Genomic DNA, 21,946 nt, shown 5'->3' on the forward strand with positions numbered 1-21,946 from the left:
CAAAAACCGTCCCTTAAACCGTAATCTCTCTCCTGTTAAGTTAGTGCGTAATGAACTGTCTGAGAAGAACTTATGTCTGTTGCAAACTGACAAGTCTGCAAAATTCGCTGTTTTACCTGAAGGTGTTTTTGACTCTAAGAGATCGGCGGCTGTTGGAAATGTTTTGAAACCGTACAATCATGCTTTCGACAAGCTCAAGAGGTCGATCTGCTCTATTCTTCTTGGCAATGATCTGACTGGCCTATGTAATTCTATACGCTCTGCATCTCGTGGAACTTTCGCCGTAAAGTTCCTGCTCAAGGATCACAAGGTGGACATGCCGCTTAGAATCGTAATCAATGAGAATCAAACCTGGCAAAAACTTGTTTCAGCCTTTTTACAAAAGGGGTTTTCTTCTATATTCGTCCCTAGCGCGTTAGCTTTGAAGAATTCTGAACAACTTATTTCGGATCTACAATTGTTTCATGGTAAGAAATGCTTTGCTTTTTCCTTGGACATCAAGGATCTGTACTATTCATTGCAAGAGAATGTGTTGCTGCACAGAGTACGCCGATTCCTTGAAGATAATTTGGTGCGTTTTCAATCGAAAGTTGGTATTTCTGTGATTGAATTTTTGCGCATACTAGAACTTTATCTGAAATCTACTGCCATAAGTATTGACGGGCAATTGTACACCCAAAAAGCTGGTATCTGTATTGGCTCGAGTATCGCACCTCTTCTTTCAGAGATTTACTTGAGTGTAATTGACAATGCTGTGTTATCCTTTCTATCCTCTCTGTCTTCAAATGACGTCGTTGTAAGAAGGTTCGTAGATGACCTGGTTTTCGTTTCTACTAATGAAAGTGTTATTGCTCAAAGTAAGAATGTAATTTTGTCCGCGGCCCCAGAGCTTGTGTTCACTACTGAGTTCCCCACTGTTGGTGTGCTTCAGTTTCTTGATATCAAACTTTTGTTACAACCCGTTCTTTGCTGGGCTTACGGCAAATCTCAAGCTAAACCCATTTTGCCCGCTTCAAGTTGCCACTCCAAAACTGTAAAACGGGGTTTGATCACAGGTATTCTATCGAATGCGGTAAAAAAATCTTGTTGTCATCAGATTCTTCTCTCTGCGGAGAGTCAGCTTCTCCGTTTGAATGATGCAGGTTACCCCCAACACACGTTACTTGTTTATTTAAATGTTTTGTTAAACACCTTGCTTCCTCGTTCGTCTGAAACTAAGCCTTCTGTTTCCAAACTTGTTGTATTACCTTGCTTCCACAAAGTGTCTCACAACTTGTTGGCTGTCGCGAAGAAATTTCAAGTCAGCCTTGTTTTCAAGAACAACTTCCGTCTTGATCGCCTAACGCCTTTCGCGAAACCTGAAGTTACCTGTAAGAATCACCGGAACAAATTCGTTCCCTGTTGTTCAAATGTTGTTTATCAGATCCCCCTAGCTTGTGGTTTCTGTTATATTGGCCAGACAAAGCGTTGCTTAAAGGGTCCCTGACCAGTCACCACGCCTTACCTTGGGTCTTTTGTTATTATTGAAGTACATACAGTCCCCATGAACCACGCGAGGTGTCACGAGTCAACGGTGAAGAAAGCAATTAAAACCATGGCCATGAAAATTGGTTCCGGTTTTCCCCCTCAACTCGGCAGATCTCTAGCCTGCTGCAAGTGTTCTTCGATGCAGGCTTCCATGTTGTGACGTCGAGACGTACTTGACTGCACTCTCGTCACAGTGAACCCAACGCAGGGAAAATTACTCTCGCACCCATTCGTGTTTGTTGTGTTTGTTACTCTAACGAAATGGCTGCCGAAGGGAGCGATCTTCTCGACAACCTATCTTCGAAGGAAAGGCAAATTTTGTTACGGGCGGCGGAATTTGGAAGCCTCGCCTTCGAAACGTCGCCGGCTCCGCGAGCTCAACGGGACGAACATGTTGACGCGGCAGCGTGCGGGAGCAGCAGCCGCCTGAATTCCACAGATTGGTAAATAATGGCTGGCAATTCATTATCATATAGCGCAAGAAACGGATGGTTCGTACCGCGACGGATTCTCTAAGCACCTCTCGATTACAGGTGCCGTTGTGGGTCATGCGTCGCCATGCCCACTGAAGAAGAGTGCCTCTGCTGTAAGGAGCTCCAGGGCACCGCTGAACCACTGAGCTTCTCGTGTATCACGGAGCACGAAGATTTCAAATTGTTATGCCTCAACCAAACCGTCCTTAAGGTGGCGTACTTTGAACTTCGGGGCCAGCGGGAACCGATGAGCGCACATATTCACAAGTAAGCATGATTCCAACTTTACGACTACGTTTGTTTCTGGTTATGATGTGTCCAATACCAAAGTGGCATTACATTTCTTTTTTCCTTCTGTGTATTATTGCAGGAGATACCGATACACAGCATACCGCCAGTTCGCGAGGTGGGTGTGGCACAAGCTTGGAAAAAACAAGCGCATGGTGATTCCAGCTTGTGCTGTGAACACCATTCGCGAAGCCTTTCCATCAGAGTCAAGGACAGGCTTCAGATATGCAAGGTACTAAGCAAGGTGTGTATGTCGGTACAGTTTCTTGTCTAGCCAGTGTACCCTGCTGGGTACAGGGCAGTAATAGCAGCTATCAAAGGCATTGTTGATGTTTGTAACGTGTCGTACTGTAAAACCCTTAAATTTCGCGCTCCTTATTTTTCGCGAATGGGCCATTGGGGTAGTTTCACGACCGCTGAATTTCGCGAATTTCGTATTTTTCACTGTGTATCCTGTGTACATTAAAATTTTCGCGAAGTTCTTCAATTTGCGAAATTAGCAAAAATTAATGGCGCGCGGAAATAAAGGGTTTTACAGGAAGTGCTGCATTGCACAAAAGATTAGCCGGTGTCAAGCTACTAATTCCTGACAGTATGCTCCCAACCAGGCACTAAAACTGGAACAAGACCACCACGTGATGACACTGAATGATGGACTGCTACAAGTGTGCTGCAGTCATGGCAAGAACTGTTTGCAGTGTGCTCGTAAAGCAGTGTTGGGGATTGGACTGTTACAAATTGGACTCAAATCTGAACAGGAATGATGGTAGAGCAAAATGAAATTGGGGCTGGATTTAAAATTGCAATGACAATTATTTTAGGTACTAGCGATTCGGTGGAGAGTACGGATTGCTTACGCTGGAAGGGACATTAAGCCGTGTGTGAGATTTCACGTGCGTTAAAGAACCCTGAGGTGGGCAAAATTAATCCACAGACTGACCACTGTGGTGTCGCTCATGATCATAGTTGTCTCGCGGTGTAAACCCCGAATTATTATTATTTTAGCTACCAGGAGGGTACGGATGGCTTAGGCGCGGAATGTTGATAACAGAATGCCATCCCGCCCGAGGTTTGAACCTTGTCGAGCAGGCTAGCAATTCGGTGGCTGGTAGGGGTTCTTTACACATGACGTGTCCAGGAGGGATGCTAAATGCTGTTTCCAGTGTGCATACACACACACGCTATAATAAAGGAAACCTCAGGTGGGCAAAATTAATTCACAGACGTGCTATGGCGTCACTGATAGTCATAGTTGTCCCGTGGTGTGAAACCCAAATTATTATAATTTTACAGAACGCAGTCTGCGAAGGTCTGTTCGCATGTTAAAAACTGGCACGAGGGCGAAATTATCCACTGGTTGACCACTGTCGTGAAGCTCATGATCATGGTTGTCATGCGATGTAAAGCCACAAAATAGTTAGAAATTGATGGAACCCAATAGCAGGAAAGCAGTAGTCAGCGAGACCACGTTGAGAGCTTTCATTTGCTAAATGAACTCGGAAGCCGCAATTTTAAAATTAGGACTTCAGTCATATGTGCAGATTCATATCCTCAACACTGCTCTTGGATGTGTGGCCAAAGCATGTGTCCTCAATCTCTGGCGAGGCAGTGAGCATCATAAAAGTACAACATGAAGACTCTACAACAACCAGATGCTTCAATCCACGTTGTTGGTGCATCTTCCATGGGCACGCAACTGATTACAGATGTGGCTAATTGCAGTGCTTTGCCAGACTGCAGTTATGGGACAACAGTGAGAAAAATAAAAGGTTCCTTTGAATGAAATGCAGAGTGCAACTGTGTGTAGGTGTGACTGGGTGCAGTGATACAGTACTATTTCACGTTAGAACGCTTATGCAGACCATCAAGGACTTGCTCGTTAATAAGTAGGCCTTCTCCAGCCTGAAGAAGCACTTCTATGCCCACAGCTCCATGTCATGCTCATACACGCAAGATGTGGATTGACATACAAGGTAAATTGTGGTGTACTGCTTGCCTATTACGCCAGCTTGTTTCTTCATTATCTACCTTTGCCCACGTGTATGCCCGACTAATATGAAAATGATACATAAAGCAGACTTCATACATTCAAACATGCAAAACCTCTCAACTGGCTTATCACCTATTTGTTCAGGCAGGTAAGAAGTACAACAAAGCAAGGCAAACGTAATTTTTCATTTTATGATGGTGAGAAGAAAAGGGTCAGGTATGGTTTGTGCCACAAACTTCGTGTCACATAACACCTAACTCCATGGCCATGGTGTATTGTAATAGCACATTACAGGAAATGCACAAAATGAACACAGGTGCATCAGACCATGTCCAAATATCCACAAGAATTTTATACAAAATGAAGTATTAGTGATTACAAAGTACAGCTGCCTTCTCGCATGTAACAACAAAAGTGAAGCCCATCATATGTGGCAGATTTCACAAAAATGCTACAATGAAACGTAATGAGTGTGCAAAATTATTACGTGCCAGGCTTGTACATACTGAGTAACTACATTACTTTTCACCAATTACTTTGATCAGTATGTTATTAGAGCTTCAGGAGATTAGTTTTTCCAGTTTTTGTGCTCCTAAGAGACCTTGGTAAAATTTTGAGTGAACGATTAAACTTTGATAAAGGATTGACTCTGCAGAAAGCATTTTCCGCAGACTCAGCACAGTGACTTGTGATTCTAAAGTGCATTTTGAGCACATATATTGAGGAATTCCTATGTATGTTTGCATGCCTATTGAACCATCCATTAAAGTAGCACAGAAGTCATTTTTACACCCAGTTTTCTTCCTATAAAACTTAAGTAGGCCAGTAAGATGCACCATGCGAAGTAATTTCCACCACAGATTCATAATTATCGCAGAAACTGAATTTAAAATACGCCGCAAAAAGCGACCATGCGCAACGGTGGTGAAGAGCAGTACCAGCCTGTGATCTGCCTGGAACCTCGCACTGACGCTATAAGGAGAAGGCTCGCTGATTGGCCTAGAGAAATGTCTGCTACTCGGCTGTTCGGGGTTCTGATAAAGCCTTTCTCCTTGCTCTGTAATGCTTCGGCCGCTCCTTCTATACCCAATTCTCCGGGAGAATTGGCAAAACAGGTTTACTCATCATTACCTCCTCATCCTCGTTATAACTGGGGTGGCGAGTTAAGGATGAACGCGCGGAGCTATGTTTACGTGAGTTTTTTTTCTGGGAAACAAATGGCACACATCAAAACCTTTTGCACTTTTCGGTATAGTGGCACACACACTTTCATCAGATGTCTTAATCTGAAATTTTTTTTGATGGCCCTCTGTACTCCTGTAATGCCGATGAACCCGGCATCTAGCAATAACTTCATCAAATTATGATACATTTTATCCTTCCCTCTATTTCCCTACTCCCTTCCCTTCTGCTGCTGGCTGTCCACCTGTCCCCATCTATCTGCCGCTAATGACCATAGTTGCTTCGCAGCATCTTACAGTGAAGTAAAGAAAAAAACAAAACAGACGTAGTCATGTCATGAGGTGCTGCCAGTGCCAGCTCATATCTGTTGGCCAAGCCATCACTGGGGATGCTGCACGAATCTGCTCTTGCGGGCCTCAATGATGTCCTCCCGGCGTTGTCGTGGGTAGGTGTCAGAGGTCATTGGTGGGGTGGCAAGTGGGGTTGCTTCCTCAAGTGCTGCTTTAAATGAAGGTAGGGAGGAGCATCTTAGAAGTGTCTCGTCGAGGAGGATGTCAACATAACCTGTGAATAAGCACAAAATTCCACATGTTCACAAGTGAGTTGCTGTTATACAGAACACACCAGCGAGGTGCTAGTGCCTTGGGCAAGTCATACTCACTGAATGTTGCATCCTCCTTCACTGGGCATGCAATGATGTGCCCTCCCCTGCCTTTTGGCACCTTCAGTTTCCAACGCTCTTCAGCAGTCAAAGTCTGTGCTTGTTTGCGGCAGGAATTTTCATTGAAGTGGAGAATGGCGAGGGATGTTCTGACGCAGAAAGTGTTATTCACAGTTAACAATATATTTTTATATTGGATAGGCACATGAAGAGAACTACAGTAGACTGTCGTTAATTCAAACTTGAGGGGACCAGCACTTTTTAGCCTGAATTATCAGAAGTTTGAATTATCAGAAATCCACCAAGATATATACCGCATGTCCGACGAAAATCTCTGCAGCTCATTGTACGCATAGATTGATAAACGAAAAACAGAGGCGACCACTGTGGTACTTGAGTTACAAACCGGTTCTACTCGTGGTGTAGAACCTGTTTCTGAGTCAAGTACAACTAACAGCACCTCAGTTTTCCGTTTATCGATTTATCTGTACAATGGGCTGCAGAGATTTTCGTCGGTCACGCGGTATATTCGTACCATCCTTTGTGCTGCCAGTCACTGATACAAATCACACAAAGTGCATCTATAAGCACTTAGGTGCAAAATATGATAATAACCAATGAACTGCTTCCCTGCTTCTCTCATTTGTTTTGCGTATCGTGAAGCCTCTGTCCGCCGTAGCAACTTTGCATGTAATTGTGAACAGTGGCCTCTGTTTATGAATTTACTGCATCTCTTGACACTTTTTTATATTTGACTTTTGCACTGGTAAACAGATTTTTTTTTGTTGTTGTTGTTGCTGAACAAAACAATTATGCAAGCGTAAAATTAGCACCACTTTTGCTTAATCAATGCATCAAAAGTGTGCCTGTAAGGTTGGCTTCCCGCAAGTCACTTGCATTGCGTGAAGCCTACTTTACAGGCAGAACAACTGCAGAAATATTCGAAAATTATTCGAATTTCCGAATATCGCTATTCGACTTCGATTCGGCAGAGCAGTGGTCTTCGGTGTCACCTGCCTTAGAGGCCACAAACTGCAAATTAGCCGAAGGCACGGTTCGAATGAAGCGGATACGAAATGTATTAAAGACATACTAGGCCAAACAAAAATTTGGATTTTGTTTGAATTAACTCAAGTCTACTGTACTTTGATTAACACTGAGAAACTTTTGTGTATCCCCAAAATGACTAGCAACATAAGATGTAATTTTTCCCTGAAGCCACTATGGCAGCAGGGAAAAATTACATCTATGTTGGTAGTCATAAGCTTGTTTTTGCAATGAGCATTGCCTATTTAAGACCCAGTGAACAAATAATGCGTTAATACGTACCGCTCCAACATTCCTTCAGGGGAAAATGCCGTTGACTTTGGTGCGAAGTTGTTGAGCACGCTATGGAAACTTTCTAGGCCATATGTCTGCGTGGCAGGGGACAGTTGGGGTATATCTTTCAGCAGGAGGGGAGCAGTAACAATGGCCTTGAACTTTGCATGTGCTACAGATCCTGCAAGAAGCACATGTCCACGAGGGTTAGAGACACAAATTTACTACTTGGACTCAATGTTTCACTCCTTTTCTGTATACACCATGATTTTCATGGTGTATATTTACTCTGTTGTAAAATTCATTCAATAACTCAAATTACAGCTGTACCCAAGCAAACAGTGGATACTGGGGAGGTTTGAGTTAATGAGGGTGTAAGTTTCATCCTTTATTGTAGCAGCTTGTGTAATATGCCAATTCCTCCCCCTCCGAGAAAAAAAAAAGAATGGAAATAATTCTATTGACAGGGAACCACGAATGACAAGTCTTATAATGTGTACAGTACCAGGCTGAAGCCAGGCTGACTCCTGGTTGGGCTTGTGCAGACAACGTGGGTAGCTGGGGTCATGACCCTCATGGATGTTAGCCACGTGATTTACGGAGCTCTTCCACATGGCAGCCAGCAAGTCACCGTCACCACCACTCACAGCAGCGCACCAATATATATGGTTGACGGTGGCTGGTATCCACTGTTTGAGGTCCCTTGTGGCTACAGTGTTGCTGGAGGCTGAGAGCTTCTTCTTTATGCCTGTAGTCAGACATGGGTGCAAAATGCAGAAATATGTAGAAATTTAAACTGCACCAGCAAAGACAGCACCTCACTGAGAAAGGGTGTCTCATTGAAATGCTCAGGTCAGGCTTGCGGATTAATTGCTTTTCAGTTTGGATTGGGCGTAATATGTGTGGGACACCTGCCCTGTTTAGGAGCCACTGGTGTAGCTCAAGTACTGAAATGTGAATATGCAATCCCCCATAAAGAAGGGACCTGCATTTGATGCTGCATTTGTGAAGGGGGACACACAAAGGTCTGCTTAAGACCATTTCATACCACCATGTCACAATTAGTATGATAGCAAGTGCTTGTCATCTTGAGCTTAGCAAGCAATTCAGCAGTGGCCAGACATGACCCGTTAATGAGGCTCGTGGTTTTCTGCTGCAGCTAGTCTTACATTGTGCGGCACGGGTTCGCAAATTGTGCCGTTTTCGGTAGCAACAGCAAGAATGTGTGCCTGCTCAGGCATTTCTTATGGTTTGGTAGCCATGTACAGAGAAAACTTACAGCTGTTGCCTAGATTGTGCTACTTCTGATAGGGCAGGATGAGAGAGGACCAGTTCTTATTAAGGAACTGGTTATGCATTTCATGAGGACTGAGCAGTTTCAATTTGTGCATCATGACTGTCTACCAAGCACCATGCACTAAAATTCAGAGAAAAAAGAAAAATGAAAAGGAAAAGGCAAAACGATTACAGCTTGGCTGTTGCACACAAAGTATAATGACCTGATGAGCTCCAAGCAGCTTCGTAAAGTGGGCTTCCCCCAACGCTTGTGTGCAGGGGTCGAAGCCCACTTTACAGACGTTACAAATATGTTTAGTTAAACTAAAAAAAAAACATTGAAAGATGTTTAAAATGATGGTAAAAAATGTAGTAGGGTTGGAGAGATTGCATACAGTCTCTCCTTCTTCCAACAAACAAGGAAAATTTTAATGTTCATGCATGGCTGTAAATGACTAAGCCGGTGAAAATGGGTCTGATGCAGGCAGTTAAATAATGTTTGCTATTACACAGGGGCGCCACCGTGATTTTTTTCTGTCTGTGTGTGTGTGTGTGGGGGGGGGGGGGGCAGAGGCAAGTCGCACTCAGCAATTCGGAACAGCAGTAAACTTTGGGCCTTACCCATTATAAGGCCTCATTCTTTCATAAAAATTTGTGGAATTGTGGGTCTGCCACAGAATGTGAGGTACAGCGTGGTGGAATTTTTTGTGATTGCACAATTCTTGGTATGGTAATGAGAAATGAGCCAAATTTTAGCACATTATGACATTTCTAGTCATAAATTTATATTTTAGTTCACACAGCAGAGAACTGGATGCGGTCTTCCTGAATTGATTGGGTTTTCTTGAACATTACTGGAATCCGTTCCCGATAGTATTTGCTAAAGCATGCTTCACCTCGTGCACATAGGCACTGTAGGAAGTCATCTTTATAGAATAGTTTCCAGCTGTTCTAGTCATACCTTTGCATCCAATGGATTCATTTTTAAAAATAATTTTGGTAATTTATACTTGTTTAGGAGTCATGAAGCATGAATTTAAACTGCTGGGTCTGTGCGTGACGTGTACCAGTGCTCATCCTGCTCATACAACCGAAACAGCAGGAGCACCATCTGGGTATTAGGAGGGGAACGGAACCAGCTGTATGTTTCCTCTGTCCAGATGAACCGATATTTGCAAGCACAGTGCTATTATTGCAAAACCATAAGGCATTTTGGACAAGCACTTATTTTTGCTTTTGCCGCAGAAAATTGCAGTATTTATGGAGTCCTGCTAAGGAACTCAAGGTCAAGGTTTGTCGCAGCAGAAAAAGAAGGTCCTTGCCCATTCATAAACGCCAAGTAATAATATGACCATAATGACCAAGTAATACAGAGTTCTTCATATTGTCCCCACCTTTCGACACATGCCACACGTCGAAATAGTGTTTGATGCCTGGCTTGGCGGTGCGCATGTACTTTTTTGTGGCCGGGTGCCGGTCAGTCGTGAGAGAGGCCACATGGACATGGTTGTCCTCCATAAACTTCAGTCCTCGCACAAGACCCTCCTTCTCCATATGGCTGCTAGCCTGCACTTCCGTGGACTGCAATCAAGGATATCAGCAGCTTTTCACAAGAAGTAGTCTATTCCTACCATAATTTTTTACTGTAACTGTTAGCAATAGTGCGGGTCCAACACCAACAATAATCGTGGGAACTTAGTGAAGGCATCAAATTCATTGCATTGAATTGTACTTTGGCACAGTAAATATCCTGACCAGTCACTTGGTAATATGTTGGTGGCTTTATACTTCTGGAGAATGAATAATGTGTTATGAAGCCTGCTTGCCCTTTCAATCTTCAAAAGCTATGCTATCTCGAAAATTCAAGCAATGTGCTTTGTCGAAAAGATGATACGGCACATACCTCCTTCACCTGAACTTGCTCAAAGTGTATAATTTTGTTTAGCCTATCAGAGTAGAAGCTGTAAGTCAGGAACTTTGCGCTGTGGCCAGGCGAGTCACACCTGCCATCTGAGGCAAGAGAAGTGGGGTCGGTGCCCAGGTCCTCGAGGAGCCCCTCCTGTTGTTGTTTGTACACCTGCGGCAGAAATGCATTGCACTTTCGTTAATGGGTACTGTCCTGCACCACCACACGCAACACCCTACTTCGGAAAAATTTTAGTTCAATTACAGCTGCAGATTTCAGGGCAACTAAAATTTGAAAACACTCCTGGAAGACAAGAAATGTATGCACTACTGTCACTGCAAAATAGGATTAACAGCGCTTTGCACTCCGTGTACTAGAAATGCCACTCCTGCAGCTTACACCTAAGATAACTGGTGAAAATATATGGGAGTATATAAATTAGACATACTCAGGTGACAGGTGCCTAAGCTTTTTCTCCCATCACCTTGAGCATGGTCGGCTGTGGTGGCTTATTGTGGGAGCCGCAAAGTCCTATTTCCACCAAAATTAGTTTTTACTTCTGTGTTATTTAGTGACGTGTATTTGCGTTGGATGTTTGGTTTCTTTGAGGGTGAGTCAAAAGAAAAAGCCATCTCGAAATGATTGCAGATCCGTGGCATAGTGTTCCAACCACCTATATAGTGATCGCTTTTTGAAGATAAGGCTACATCGTTACCAAGACTCGTGACGACTGTCATTTTTGGAAGTTCACTTTCATCATTTTCATCTGTGTCACCCTCGTATGATGAACAACAAAAATGCTTGCATGCTTTTTATGCCAACTATTCATACCTTATTGACCGTAGGGAATAGGTATGCACCCTGATACCGGTAATACTGGCGGTCTGTGAGCACCTGGACACGCATTTGCCTCAGCATGCGTAAAGTGCAGGTGGGGCTCGAGCCGCTATACAGAAGTGCAGCAGAAAGCAAGGCATTCCCTGCTGCCTTTTTGCCTATGTGTGGCTGGCTCGTCCACTGAAAGGTGTGACCCTGGTGACACTCCGCCAGCACTGTCACCAGTGTTCCACTGGTCGTAAAGGAGCATCTGCAGGGCTGGAAGCACTCCCGGCATGTCTTGAACAGCTCGGTGAGGCAGCTCTCAAAAACAATGTATTTTGGCTCCTCGTAGAGCTTTGTCTCGCTTTGTGTCTCCCTGGAATGAGGTAACATTGCACATCCGTCACACAGGAAATAGCATGGTCATAACATTGCAGGAAATGGATAGTGACATTCACTGTTATGCAAAAATTAAACGTCAGAGAGGGACAGCATAATCTGCTGCTCACAACGTACTCTAAGGTGCTCCCATCCATTGAAGGGTAATATGTCCGGTCTCCTTCATCGACCTCATCTTCACTGCCACCTGCCTCAGCTGGTGAAGAATGCAGGATCGGAGACTCTGGGCATGGTGGAAGCTCTTGTGAACGGGGACGCACTGGTGATGATGTCAGGGGGGCTGCCATGGCAGGAGTGGCGTCATCCGTTTGCACAGCGGTCGACCTTAGAGCTACCAACCGCTCCAGCTCCATGTTGCATTGGGTGGCTGCACAAAAGATCGTACAGTGAAGCTTACAGTGGTGATTGTCATTGTTATTTGTTGGTGAAATAGAAAATATGTTTACACTCACAGGTGCTGACCAAGCCAGCAGATCTGAAGTCCGATGCTGTTGTCTGTGTAGCTACTGTTGTTCCCTTCCGTCTTGTACAACAAGCACCACATGATCCGAGGCACTTTTGGTACTAGAAATGTTGCAGAATTTTGTGTCTAGTGTGTATACATTGAAAAGCACTCCACACTACCTGTGCATGTGATAAACGACTGCTACAATTGCGGTCAACACAGTGAAGTAAAAATGAAACGACAATAAAGTTGTGGTATACTTATGCTTATTCCATTTATGTCAGCTGTGATTGAAATTGTTTGTCACATATTTTGCCTGTGGTCACTCTCAGTATTATTACCTCAGTTCCCTCAAGTATACGTGCACAGGGATCAGCCGGGACCTCTAGTGCTGCCGTTGCCCAGTGCTGTTTGGAGGTTGAAATTAGTGCTCAATGAAGAAAAAGAGTTTGTTGCTGTAGCTCGTTTACCTTAGTTGGAGATGCAGCTCCTGAGTAGCATGGGAGGTCATGGCTGGCAGATACCACTTCCTGTAATGGAATGAACAAGAACACATGATATAATAACCAAAGGGGTACCCACGTGAAACTGGTCTGACTCTCAAATGGAAGAATTTTTTTTATGTGCGGAGTACCCCTGTCCTTGTTTCAGCCATCTTCCTTGCTCTGCCTGTCATCTTCCCCTCGACTTCAGCTCCCACCCTCTTGCTTACTGTCATGCACTTATCCTTCCATAGTTTATTTTCTCCCTCGAGAGGGGGAGATACTCCAGCAATATTGGGCCATGTGCAGACATATGCCAGCCACATGTATCAGAAACACAAAGTTTCACAAATTGTCACAGACCTCATGCTCAAGTGGGATTGCCAGATCGTAGTAGTCCATCTCGAGGTCAGAAGGACTTGCATCGCCTGCAGTTTCCTGTGGGCAGAAGGCAAACGTTCCATCATCACAAATGTTACGTATTCAAGTGCACAATGTGAAAGGATATGTGCTGCATACCTCATGTCCAACAGGAAGGTCCAGGTGGGAAAGTTCCACTAATGAGGCAGCTTGGCTAGTGGTAGTAGTCTAGACATACAGAGAACACACTTTATTACAAGCATTGCTTGTTTTGTCACATCCATTCAGTGCATTTCATGCGTACCTGATGAGACTCACGAGATGTGACCACTTCCAGCCAGTCAGCTTGAGAGTCTTCGACTTCCATGTGACGATCAGCCTGAGTATTGAGAACCATGAACAAAAAGACGACAAGGGTCTTTACCTATTCTTCATCTGACAAATAAGAGCGCTTATGTGCTACATTTTCCATGTTGTTCATTGTTCACCCTAGGGAAAACATAACAAGTTTGATGTTTCACCTAAAGTACAGTTAGAAGAACAGCATGACCTCCTTGGAAGTGTTCATCTGTATTAGCCTAAAAACCGAAACCTCCGTCGTCTATAAATTGCGTGTTTATAACACGGAGAACTATACTTTATGATTACTTTCATATGATCTGCTCTACGTCCGATGATTAGCTGTTTGAAGTGAACGAGACTGACTAATAATAGTTCGCGAAATGTCCATACTGTGCTGATGAGACACAACAGCATCAGGCGAAACACTAACCTCTGCAACTGCAGCTAGATTCAAAGAAGGAACTGCCGTCTTCTCCAGGCGGTACATCTGTCGCTGCAGTCCGAGTCGTCGTGACACAGAGGGGTGCATCACGTAGTCGGAAGGTGTAAAATGCCGTTCACAGAACCGAATGTTCTCCAGCTTTCTACCTTGCCAGAGTCGTGACGGGACTGTCGCAAGCCATTGCTGCCGCCGCTGGTCGTCACTCGGTAAACCATGAAACCGAATATCCGATGAGTACGCCGCATTCGGACACCCTTCAACCAGACATCCGTAACCAGGCATATTCGGCGAACAGTGAGCGTTCACAGCACGATCACTTATTGTATCACGTATGATCAGTAACGATCAACTGTGAGAAACGCAAGAAACTGCAGACACAAACTCCAAAACAAAGCACCGCGGTTTCCGAAAGTAGCGTCTGCAATAATCTTCTCCGTCGCGCGCTAATCGGATTAGCGCGGGTCCACCGTGCGCGGGTCGAAGTAATTACAACGCACGACAAAGATGTGAGATACTGGGTATACTTTTTATTCCTGCACATTTTAACATTTAGAAATGCACGTACAAGGATCATTTTGTACAAATAATGGGTTACAAGTTCATGCTGATGTCACAACCACACCTACGTAATTCCAGACTGTGGTTGGGTACGGCTCGACGTCACGGCACACGTCACTTGCATATGTTTTAATTTATGCGCGGGCGCTTCCTCGGTTTGACGCTTGGCGTGCTGAACGGGATTGACGCAGGATTTTGGAAATTCGATTTTAGAAAAACTACTCTGCTTGAAAGCACGCAAATTGGTGGGGAAGCTCCTCTTGATGCCTTCCATCGATCTCAATCGCGAAAACGGCTCCAAAATCACTGGTCAGGGACCCTTTAAATGACCGTTTGAGAGAGCATTCATTAAAAGTAAAAAATAACGCCTCAAACTCCGAAATTGCCAAGCATTTGGAAGAATGCTCAGATTGCTTCCCTCTATGGGATGAAACAATTGTAAAGGCTTCTGAATTGAACCCCCACAGAAGACTTTTGAGAGAGACCCTATGCATAACCTCTTGTGGGAACTGTGTCAGCAACCCATCCGTAATCCTCGGTCCGGCCTTGAGCAGACTTCTTGTTCCCACGAAGTGACCCTTTTTGTCCTCAACTGGTTGTTCCCTTCCCTCTGGTTGTATATAATTCTTGTATGTGAAGTAAAATTTTCAGCTGTGTTTGAGACTTCGTGTTTGTGTCTGTCCTTTCGTGTTCCCTAGTCTCGGGGTTTTACATTATGTATTAGGGACTCGTTCGCAAGATTCGTTCGCGAATCATTGTCGCCAGTGGGTCAAGTGACCCTGATCATTACTAGTTTTCTATGCGGAGCCTCTACCGTAGCCACTGAGGCGCCGGGGACTGGTTTAAGATTTCTAAGTACTGATCATTACTAAATACGTACATGAAAAACCTATAGCTGGCTAACCTTTTCAGTGACTTTCATCTCTCATCATGAAAAACATGTCCGCCATCTCACATACTAGCCAGAAAGGGCCTTTTCCGATATACCTGACAAATAACACCAGCGATATTTAGAGCGAGCCGATCATAAACAAAAAATCAGAAAACACATTTTTGATTCTGAATACTTCCACCCATACGACGTCCGCCACAAAGCTCGATATCGACGCGCCGTATTGAACCAACGCTAAGATTCCAAAGGAGACCAGCAAGAACAACGCAATTGTACGCAGCGAGTCGCGGAGAACCGAAGAACCAGTGCGCCGTTTAAAGGGACTCTGACCAGAAGTTCGACAAATATTTCGTTTGCATCTATTACGAAGGTATAATATGCCTCCAAGCCACACGCGAAATATTTTGGCTGTGCGCGGAGGCAAAGTTTGCCAAACAGGGAGCTGAAAACCGGCTTCGCTTTTCCCCCTCAACTCGCGCAATCGGGGCCGAAATCTAGCCTCTTTGCAGTGGACATCCGCCAATTTCCGTGTGTGTGACGAAGTCACGAGGGCCACGTTTCATTGGGCGCCCGGACCGGAAGTTCGGTTGTTAGTGAGTTTGTGAGAGCGCCGGCATCCGTCCGGAAAGCGATCTTCAATATGGACGTCGAAGGCAGAAATGCGGAGACTTCGAGCCCGGAACTTCTTTCTGACCTTTCTGCGATCGAGACATCGAGAAGAAAATTCTGCGTGCTGAACAGCTCGGTAGGCTTTCGAAACGTCGCCGATGCCGCGAATGCGAGACGAAGTTAGAGCTCTACGAACATCAGTTACAGATGAAGCAAACAGCATGAGTCGACTGTCTTCAGGTAAGCGATGAGCTTATTAACGCACACTGTGATCGAACATGTAAACGTTCTCAGAAATTTCGTGTTCTGATATCTAATGCGCACTTGCTGTTCATGGTGCCGGTGTGGCTGGTGTGTCATAATGCCGAAGGAGATCGAATGCTTGTGCTGCAAGGAGCTCGAAAACACTGCCGAATGACTGCAGTATGAGTGCATTACAAGCCACAAAGATTTCCAACTTCTATTCTTCAATATGACTGTCCTGAAGGTCGCATATTGAACTCCGTGGGCAGCGCGAACCTATGAGCGACTGTATTTACCAGTAAGTCACATGTGTCCTTGTCGAACGATGTTAAAATTTGGGCGCCCAAAACTGGTTTGATCCTGCAATAGAGTCGTTAAAAACTCCAGTACAGGGCGCAGCACATAAAAAGGCTATACAGTACACGACTCTGAACTGGAGAAAACCAATATAGGCAGTTTTGTAATTGTCAGTGTGCTGTGTCCTGAGTCACGTTTTTATGTATTGCCCTGTGCATAAGGTTTTAGCGTAGGTTTTTAGCGATATTGAGTGTTCTTGATTGTCGATTCAGTGAAAAGCAAAACAATTTTGGGTTCTAAAAGAACACAGCATGTGTAGTAATGTACAAGGTGTGGGCAGGTAAACTGCAGTTACTCTCAGGTACATGTAGAAATGACAATGCACACACACTGTACTGTAACCGGTTACCTATTTGCCTAAACTATATTTTATGTACATCTGTGTAGACGATGCAGATACACTGCGTATCGCCAGTTTGCAAGGTGAGTATGGCACAAGCTTGGAAAAAACAAGATCATGGTCATCCCAGCCTGTGCAGTGAAGAGGTCTGGCAAGCCTTTCCCACAGAAAATGCCACAGGCTTCAAGTACCCAAGATCCTAACTGGGGGTACGTCTTCGCACAGCTCGTCTATCACATTTAAAATAATTCAGCATCTGTATTTAGGATGATCTATAGCTCTCAGGATGATGCATGGTTCATGAGTTCAACATGTTGTGTTGAAACACAACACTAGTCCTTTTTAATGAGTCTTGCGGAACGATAGATGAGCACTCCTTTCGTGACATTGTGTACCATTGCTACAGTGAACAATTTCTTGAGCAAGACTGATGAACGAACAAAAAATAGAGTCTTGTCTTCCAAATATGTATGTTCCTTGTAACTTCCGTATTTGTTAAGTGACCCATGTTGATGTCCCCCCTCATGTAATGCCTGCAATGGCCTTTGAGACATATTCATAAATAAATAAATATCAAAACCGGAAAAAGATGTAACACGTATCCTCTCTTTGTGTGAATGATACATAGACATTCTCAGAAGATTTGTACATAGTCACACTTTGCCTCATTTTGCATAAAGCCTAGTTCCACCTCTTACATCATCTCCACAATCTCCAAAGCAGTACAAGGCTAAAGTAATCAGCTACTACATAAAAAGAAGGAGGGGAGGAAAACAAATGCTGGCATATCTAAAATTCGAAGAAACCCTGGTACTTTCACGGGGCTACTCACGGCTCAGTGCTGGATCAGATCCCGATGGAAAACAGCTTTTCTGAGCCTCAGTGATTGATTCCCTTGATTGCACTGACTGTGAGGCACATCTCATTGGCTTGGTGGCAAGTGGGCTTGCGTCTGATAGTAAGATTTGGAAGAAAGGGAGCAAGGAACATCTCTCTACGGTCTTAAGGAGGATATCAACGTTACCTGTCAAGGTACAGCATTTCATGTTGCTTTCAGTAAGTACAACACTCCTCATAGCAGTTACCATTCGTGTTGGGAAAGCATGCTGAAGTTAGCTCAGGCAGTGCATCCAGAACTGTGAATCGGGTTCATAGAGAGCACCTGGTGAGAGGGACAGCAACAGTGTCCAGTAAAGACTCTCCAGGAATTTTGTGTAGGTTTGGGGGTCACACCTTTTAATAGTGTTGATGGAAAGCAGGATGTTTGAAACACTGACTTCTGGTAGATGAATTCTTGTTATTTATAACCAGGTACCCATGTTCTAGTAATCTAGAAAAAGCCTTGGCTCTCTTAGAGGAAATTGCTAATGAATCTGAGCGTCTTTTGTGGAAACAGGTTGTAACTGCCTTTCTATCCACCCTTCTTAGTTGCCTTAGCAAAAGCAAATATGTAATGCTGTACACCATATCTGATGCTAGCACACTAATTGCTTTGAGTGTTCTCAGGCTTCTGAAATGGAACTACCTCGTACATACGCTGTGCCATGTCGGCAAGAACATAAATCAGACTGCCTTTACTTTTTAAATTGGCCCTTCAGTGCTTCATGTGACTGCTAGAATGGCACCCCCAAAACAATAGGCAACAAGAATGATTTTTGCAATGTATTGAGCTTTGTAAAACAACAACTTTATTTGAAAATATATTCCAAAAGCCGGGTGACAACCTCATCATAATGTAGCGTCCTTTACTGCAAACACCGCTCAACAGAACGAATAAAAACAGAGCGTAAACGTTTTGTCGCCTATCCGGGTGGCATCATCAGTACAACAGAGGCCAAAGATGAGCACATCAGCCTATCTAAGAGGGAATCTTACACATCCGATAGGGGGCCACGGTATGTATTACAGGCTGAAGCATCACGCCTGATAAAGCAGGATTCTAAGAACTTTCTAGGGTCCCATCGCTAGTCATGAGCAAAGGTTACTGCACCATCAAAATATATGTCCCTTAGGACAGCAGTGGTAGACTGATTCGGTCCTGTTTAGTTAAGCTAAGCATTAGTAGCCCTGGCAACTGGCTCTTTTAGTCTTGTCCCACGTCTTTTGTCTATCTCGCCAATGTAGGTTGCATCAGATTCTATGCACTCAACTTGATATGCACAGTCAAAATGCCTGATGGGCACAGTGCCCTCCAAATAGCGTATGAAATACATTGGATGAAAGGAATGCGGACCACCGATTTGACTCCTTTGATGTTGTTTTTGATTGTTCTCTGTTGGAGGGATGATGCCACCTGGATAGGCAATGAAACGTTTACTCTCTTTATTCTTAATTGTTGTGTTAAGCCAGTGTTCTGAGTAAAGCATTTTACATTATGAACTTTGTTTGAATGATGATTAGTGGCGAGCTTCATACCCTGGGCCACTACTCTAACAATTGCTTGTGGTAGTGTGGCGAAATGGAATAACGAGCCTTGTAGACAATTTACTTTGCAATATATTTATTTCTCTCTCATAGGTTGAAGAACCCAGTGTGGTGTTACATAACGGAGGGGCACGTAATTATACAAGACCGATCACCAAAAGGCCTTGCTTTTGACTAGATTAAAATGTGAAGCGATTGTAATATAACAAATGCTGCATGGTGGCGATATGATAGGTTCTCCTCACGAGTTGTCGCCACAGTTACGGTTAGTTGAGAAACTGCATATCCAGGTAGCAAGATCAAATTTTAATTAGGCTACTTTGGCCAACACGCGAGCGTAGAGCACAGTGTCAAAAGCCGTTACAAAATAAAAAGAATACTACATCTACATGGACCCAGAAATCAAGACAGTTTGAAATGCTGTGAACGAATTCCACTACGTTAGTTTTGCCTGAAGACCCTTTTCTAAAGCCATGCTGGAATTTAAAAAAAGAAATTGACAGAGTCAATTTAGTTGACAACGTGGTAGTACATGATGTGCTCCATTAGTTTACAGGGAACCCTAAAAAGTGGAGCTGGTTAATAGATAGAAGGAGCATAGCTGTCACCTCTTCTGAAGACAGGAATAAGCTTGAGACCTATGTCCTCGACTCGCACACATACTAAGAACCTTTGACACAGATTAACGTATCTTCATTCCAGCTCTTTCACTTTCAGATGTTGATCTCTGTTGAGTGGTCTGTCATTCTTGTAATACAGATTGGAATTGAAATGCAGGTGCATAAGGGATGCTCTGAAAGAAAAGTGTTTGGTTTTAGTCCTCTTAATGTTTCTGAAAACGAAAACAAACTTCACGGTGACTATTCTTCTGAAATGAGCAATTCCAGGATGACAGCAAAAAAATATATCTTGCCATATCATTATATCCACCTGGCACTTCAATTGAATAATGGCAGTTGAAGATGACGATGATTCAATTTAATGACGCATAAGCAACTCGGGCTATAGTGTGCCAAAACCATGGTAAAACTGTGACTTGTTAAATATCAGATGATTATACTAAAATAATATACTTTGTTGGTTGGTAGATTGAGATATAGACAAAAACATGATATGATAAAAATAAGCAATTGAAGAAAAGGCAATTGTTGGCTTTGTGTGACTGATGTCGAGTTTGCCACACTACGTGTTGTATAATAATGTACGCTGTAGCATATAAAGTACAATCATACACACGCTCAATATGTGGTGGATATGTGAAACCAATATACACATACTTACATTTCAAACTTTCTTGAAAAAGGCAGTCCAAGTCTGTCGGATTTGCCAGACTCTACACAAAGCCAGTAAGCACAGTGTGGAATGACTGATTCATCTTTCGAAGGCAGAGGTGCAGCTACCACGACGCTTCGTCATCTCAATGCTTCGGAGCGGCATAGCCTAGTAAGAAGCCATCAGAAGGATCTCATAACGATAACTTGGTCGAAAAAGTGGAGGGTTCTGTGGGATATGTAAGAAAGCATACGCGTTACACAACAGCTACGAGAATGATCGACTGCACCTGCATGGTTTTCAGTACGTAGACTTGGAACTGAAAAATAAATGTGCTAACCTTGTTGATACTACTTTTCCGTCAGGACCACACGAGAGCACATTTGGTTTCTTTAGTTGAAGGTATCATCAGGTCCCCATGCTCCTTTGAGATGCAGCAGACAGAAGTTCGCTGAGGCGAGTGACTGCCGTTGCGGTTCGTCGCTTCGCAGCAGATCAAGAACAGTACACCGCAACGATAGGTGAAACGTTCAGAATATGGTGACCAACTCCAACACCAACCCAATGACCCGAACAAAGAGGATGAACCAGGAGTCACACAAGTTCGCAGTTCGCAAGCTCGGCATACGGCATCCATTACAGCTGACCGGATACGGAAGCATATATCGAACGCCGTGTACAGATTGAAAAGAAAATCGTAGAAACTGTTGCAGGTGATAAATGCAGGGTATATTTTTCTTTTTGAGGCTCTGTAACAAAAACATATTAACGTAGAAATGCCATTTCATGAAGGAAATTGACAGATATTGCGTGACCACGTGACGCGTTTGAGCTAATTGTGGGTGTTGCGAGTGGCCCCCGTGTTGACGTCATCTTGATGGTGGACCGGGGTGGATATTCTATATAAACGTATGTTTTCTCGGTTTGACGCTAGGCGTGCTGCACTCGGATGAAGTCGAATGTTTAAAATTCGAGTTTAGAGAAACCGTGGGGTTTTAGTGCGTGAATTTTCGCATGGAGAGTCCTCGTTGGGTGCTTTATCGACTACAGGTACGAAAGAGCTCCCACAGTTTCTGGTCAGAGTCCCTTTAAGAGCAAAGATTCCGTTGCTCTTCGATTCAGCTCGCGAGTGAACGGTTCTCCTCGTTCTCCTACTCCTTCGATTCAGTTAAGTCGTTGAGTTCTCTATCGCTCTTGGATCCCCGGCTTTGCGACTCGCCTTCAGCGCTCTCCGATTCATCCGAGATCGTGGGGCTTGGCCAATCACAAACCGGTAAGCTCTTAGTGTGGCCAATCGAGCTGGTGGCCTGTCATATTCAAGCTTCAGAGGAATGCCGACA

General features: G+C 44.0%; 2 protein-coding genes and 3 long non-coding RNA genes across 6 annotated transcripts; 1 reads left to right on the forward strand and 4 right to left on the reverse strand.

Annotated features, from left to right (window-relative positions):
- Nucleotides 1-1,797: 1,797 nt before the first annotated feature.
- Nucleotides 1,798-2,926, forward strand: LOC135390199 (uncharacterized). 2 transcript variants are annotated; one of them, XR_010421766.1, is made up of 4 exons: nt 1,798-1,970; nt 2,061-2,267; nt 2,371-2,532; nt 2,897-2,926. It is a non-coding gene; the product is annotated as an uncharacterized LOC135390199 (long non-coding RNA). The 2 variants fall into 2 exon arrangements; XR_010421765.1 differs by lacking the exon at nt 2,897-2,926 and having other exon boundaries at nt 2,371-2,653.
- A 2,873-nt stretch (nt 2,927-5,799) lies between these two features.
- Nucleotides 5,800-12,109, reverse strand: LOC135390200 (uncharacterized). The gene is made up of 8 exons (XM_064620161.1): nt 11,958-12,109; nt 11,454-11,817; nt 10,620-10,793; nt 10,111-10,297; nt 7,947-8,189; nt 7,451-7,622; nt 6,122-6,270; nt 5,800-6,024 (listed from the first exon to the last, which is right to left on the reverse strand). The coding sequence occupies exons 1-8, from the start codon at nt 11,975-11,977 to the stop codon at nt 5,840-5,842; spliced, it is 1,494 nt and encodes a 497-aa protein (XP_064476231.1). The 5' UTR covers nt 11,978-12,109; the 3' UTR covers nt 5,800-5,839.
- A 6-nt stretch (nt 12,110-12,115) lies between these two features.
- Nucleotides 12,116-12,650, reverse strand: LOC135390202 (uncharacterized). The gene is made up of 3 exons (XR_010421768.1): nt 12,627-12,650; nt 12,293-12,404; nt 12,116-12,207 (listed from the first exon to the last, which is right to left on the reverse strand). It is a non-coding gene; the product is annotated as an uncharacterized LOC135390202 (long non-coding RNA).
- On the reverse strand, nt 12,641-13,201 carry LOC135390201 (uncharacterized). Its single transcript, XR_010421767.1, has 3 exons — nt 13,131-13,201; nt 12,756-12,815; nt 12,641-12,692 (listed from the first exon to the last, which is right to left on the reverse strand). It is a non-coding gene; the product is annotated as an uncharacterized LOC135390201 (long non-coding RNA).
- Nucleotides 13,202-13,250: 49 nt separating this feature from the next.
- Nucleotides 13,251-14,217, reverse strand: LOC135389284 (uncharacterized). Its single transcript, XM_064619347.1, has 3 exons — nt 13,900-14,217; nt 13,432-13,506; nt 13,251-13,355 (listed from the first exon to the last, which is right to left on the reverse strand). The coding sequence occupies exons 1-3, from the start codon at nt 14,191-14,193 to the stop codon at nt 13,251-13,253; spliced, it is 474 nt and encodes a 157-aa protein (XP_064475417.1). The 5' UTR covers nt 14,194-14,217.
- Between the last annotated feature and the right edge of the window lie 7,729 nt (nt 14,218-21,946).

This window comes from Ornithodoros turicata, chromosome 3, assembly GCF_037126465.1.
Source record: "Ornithodoros turicata isolate Travis chromosome 3, ASM3712646v1, whole genome shotgun sequence".
Taxonomy (NCBI): domain Eukaryota; kingdom Metazoa; phylum Arthropoda; class Arachnida; order Ixodida; family Argasidae; genus Ornithodoros; species Ornithodoros turicata.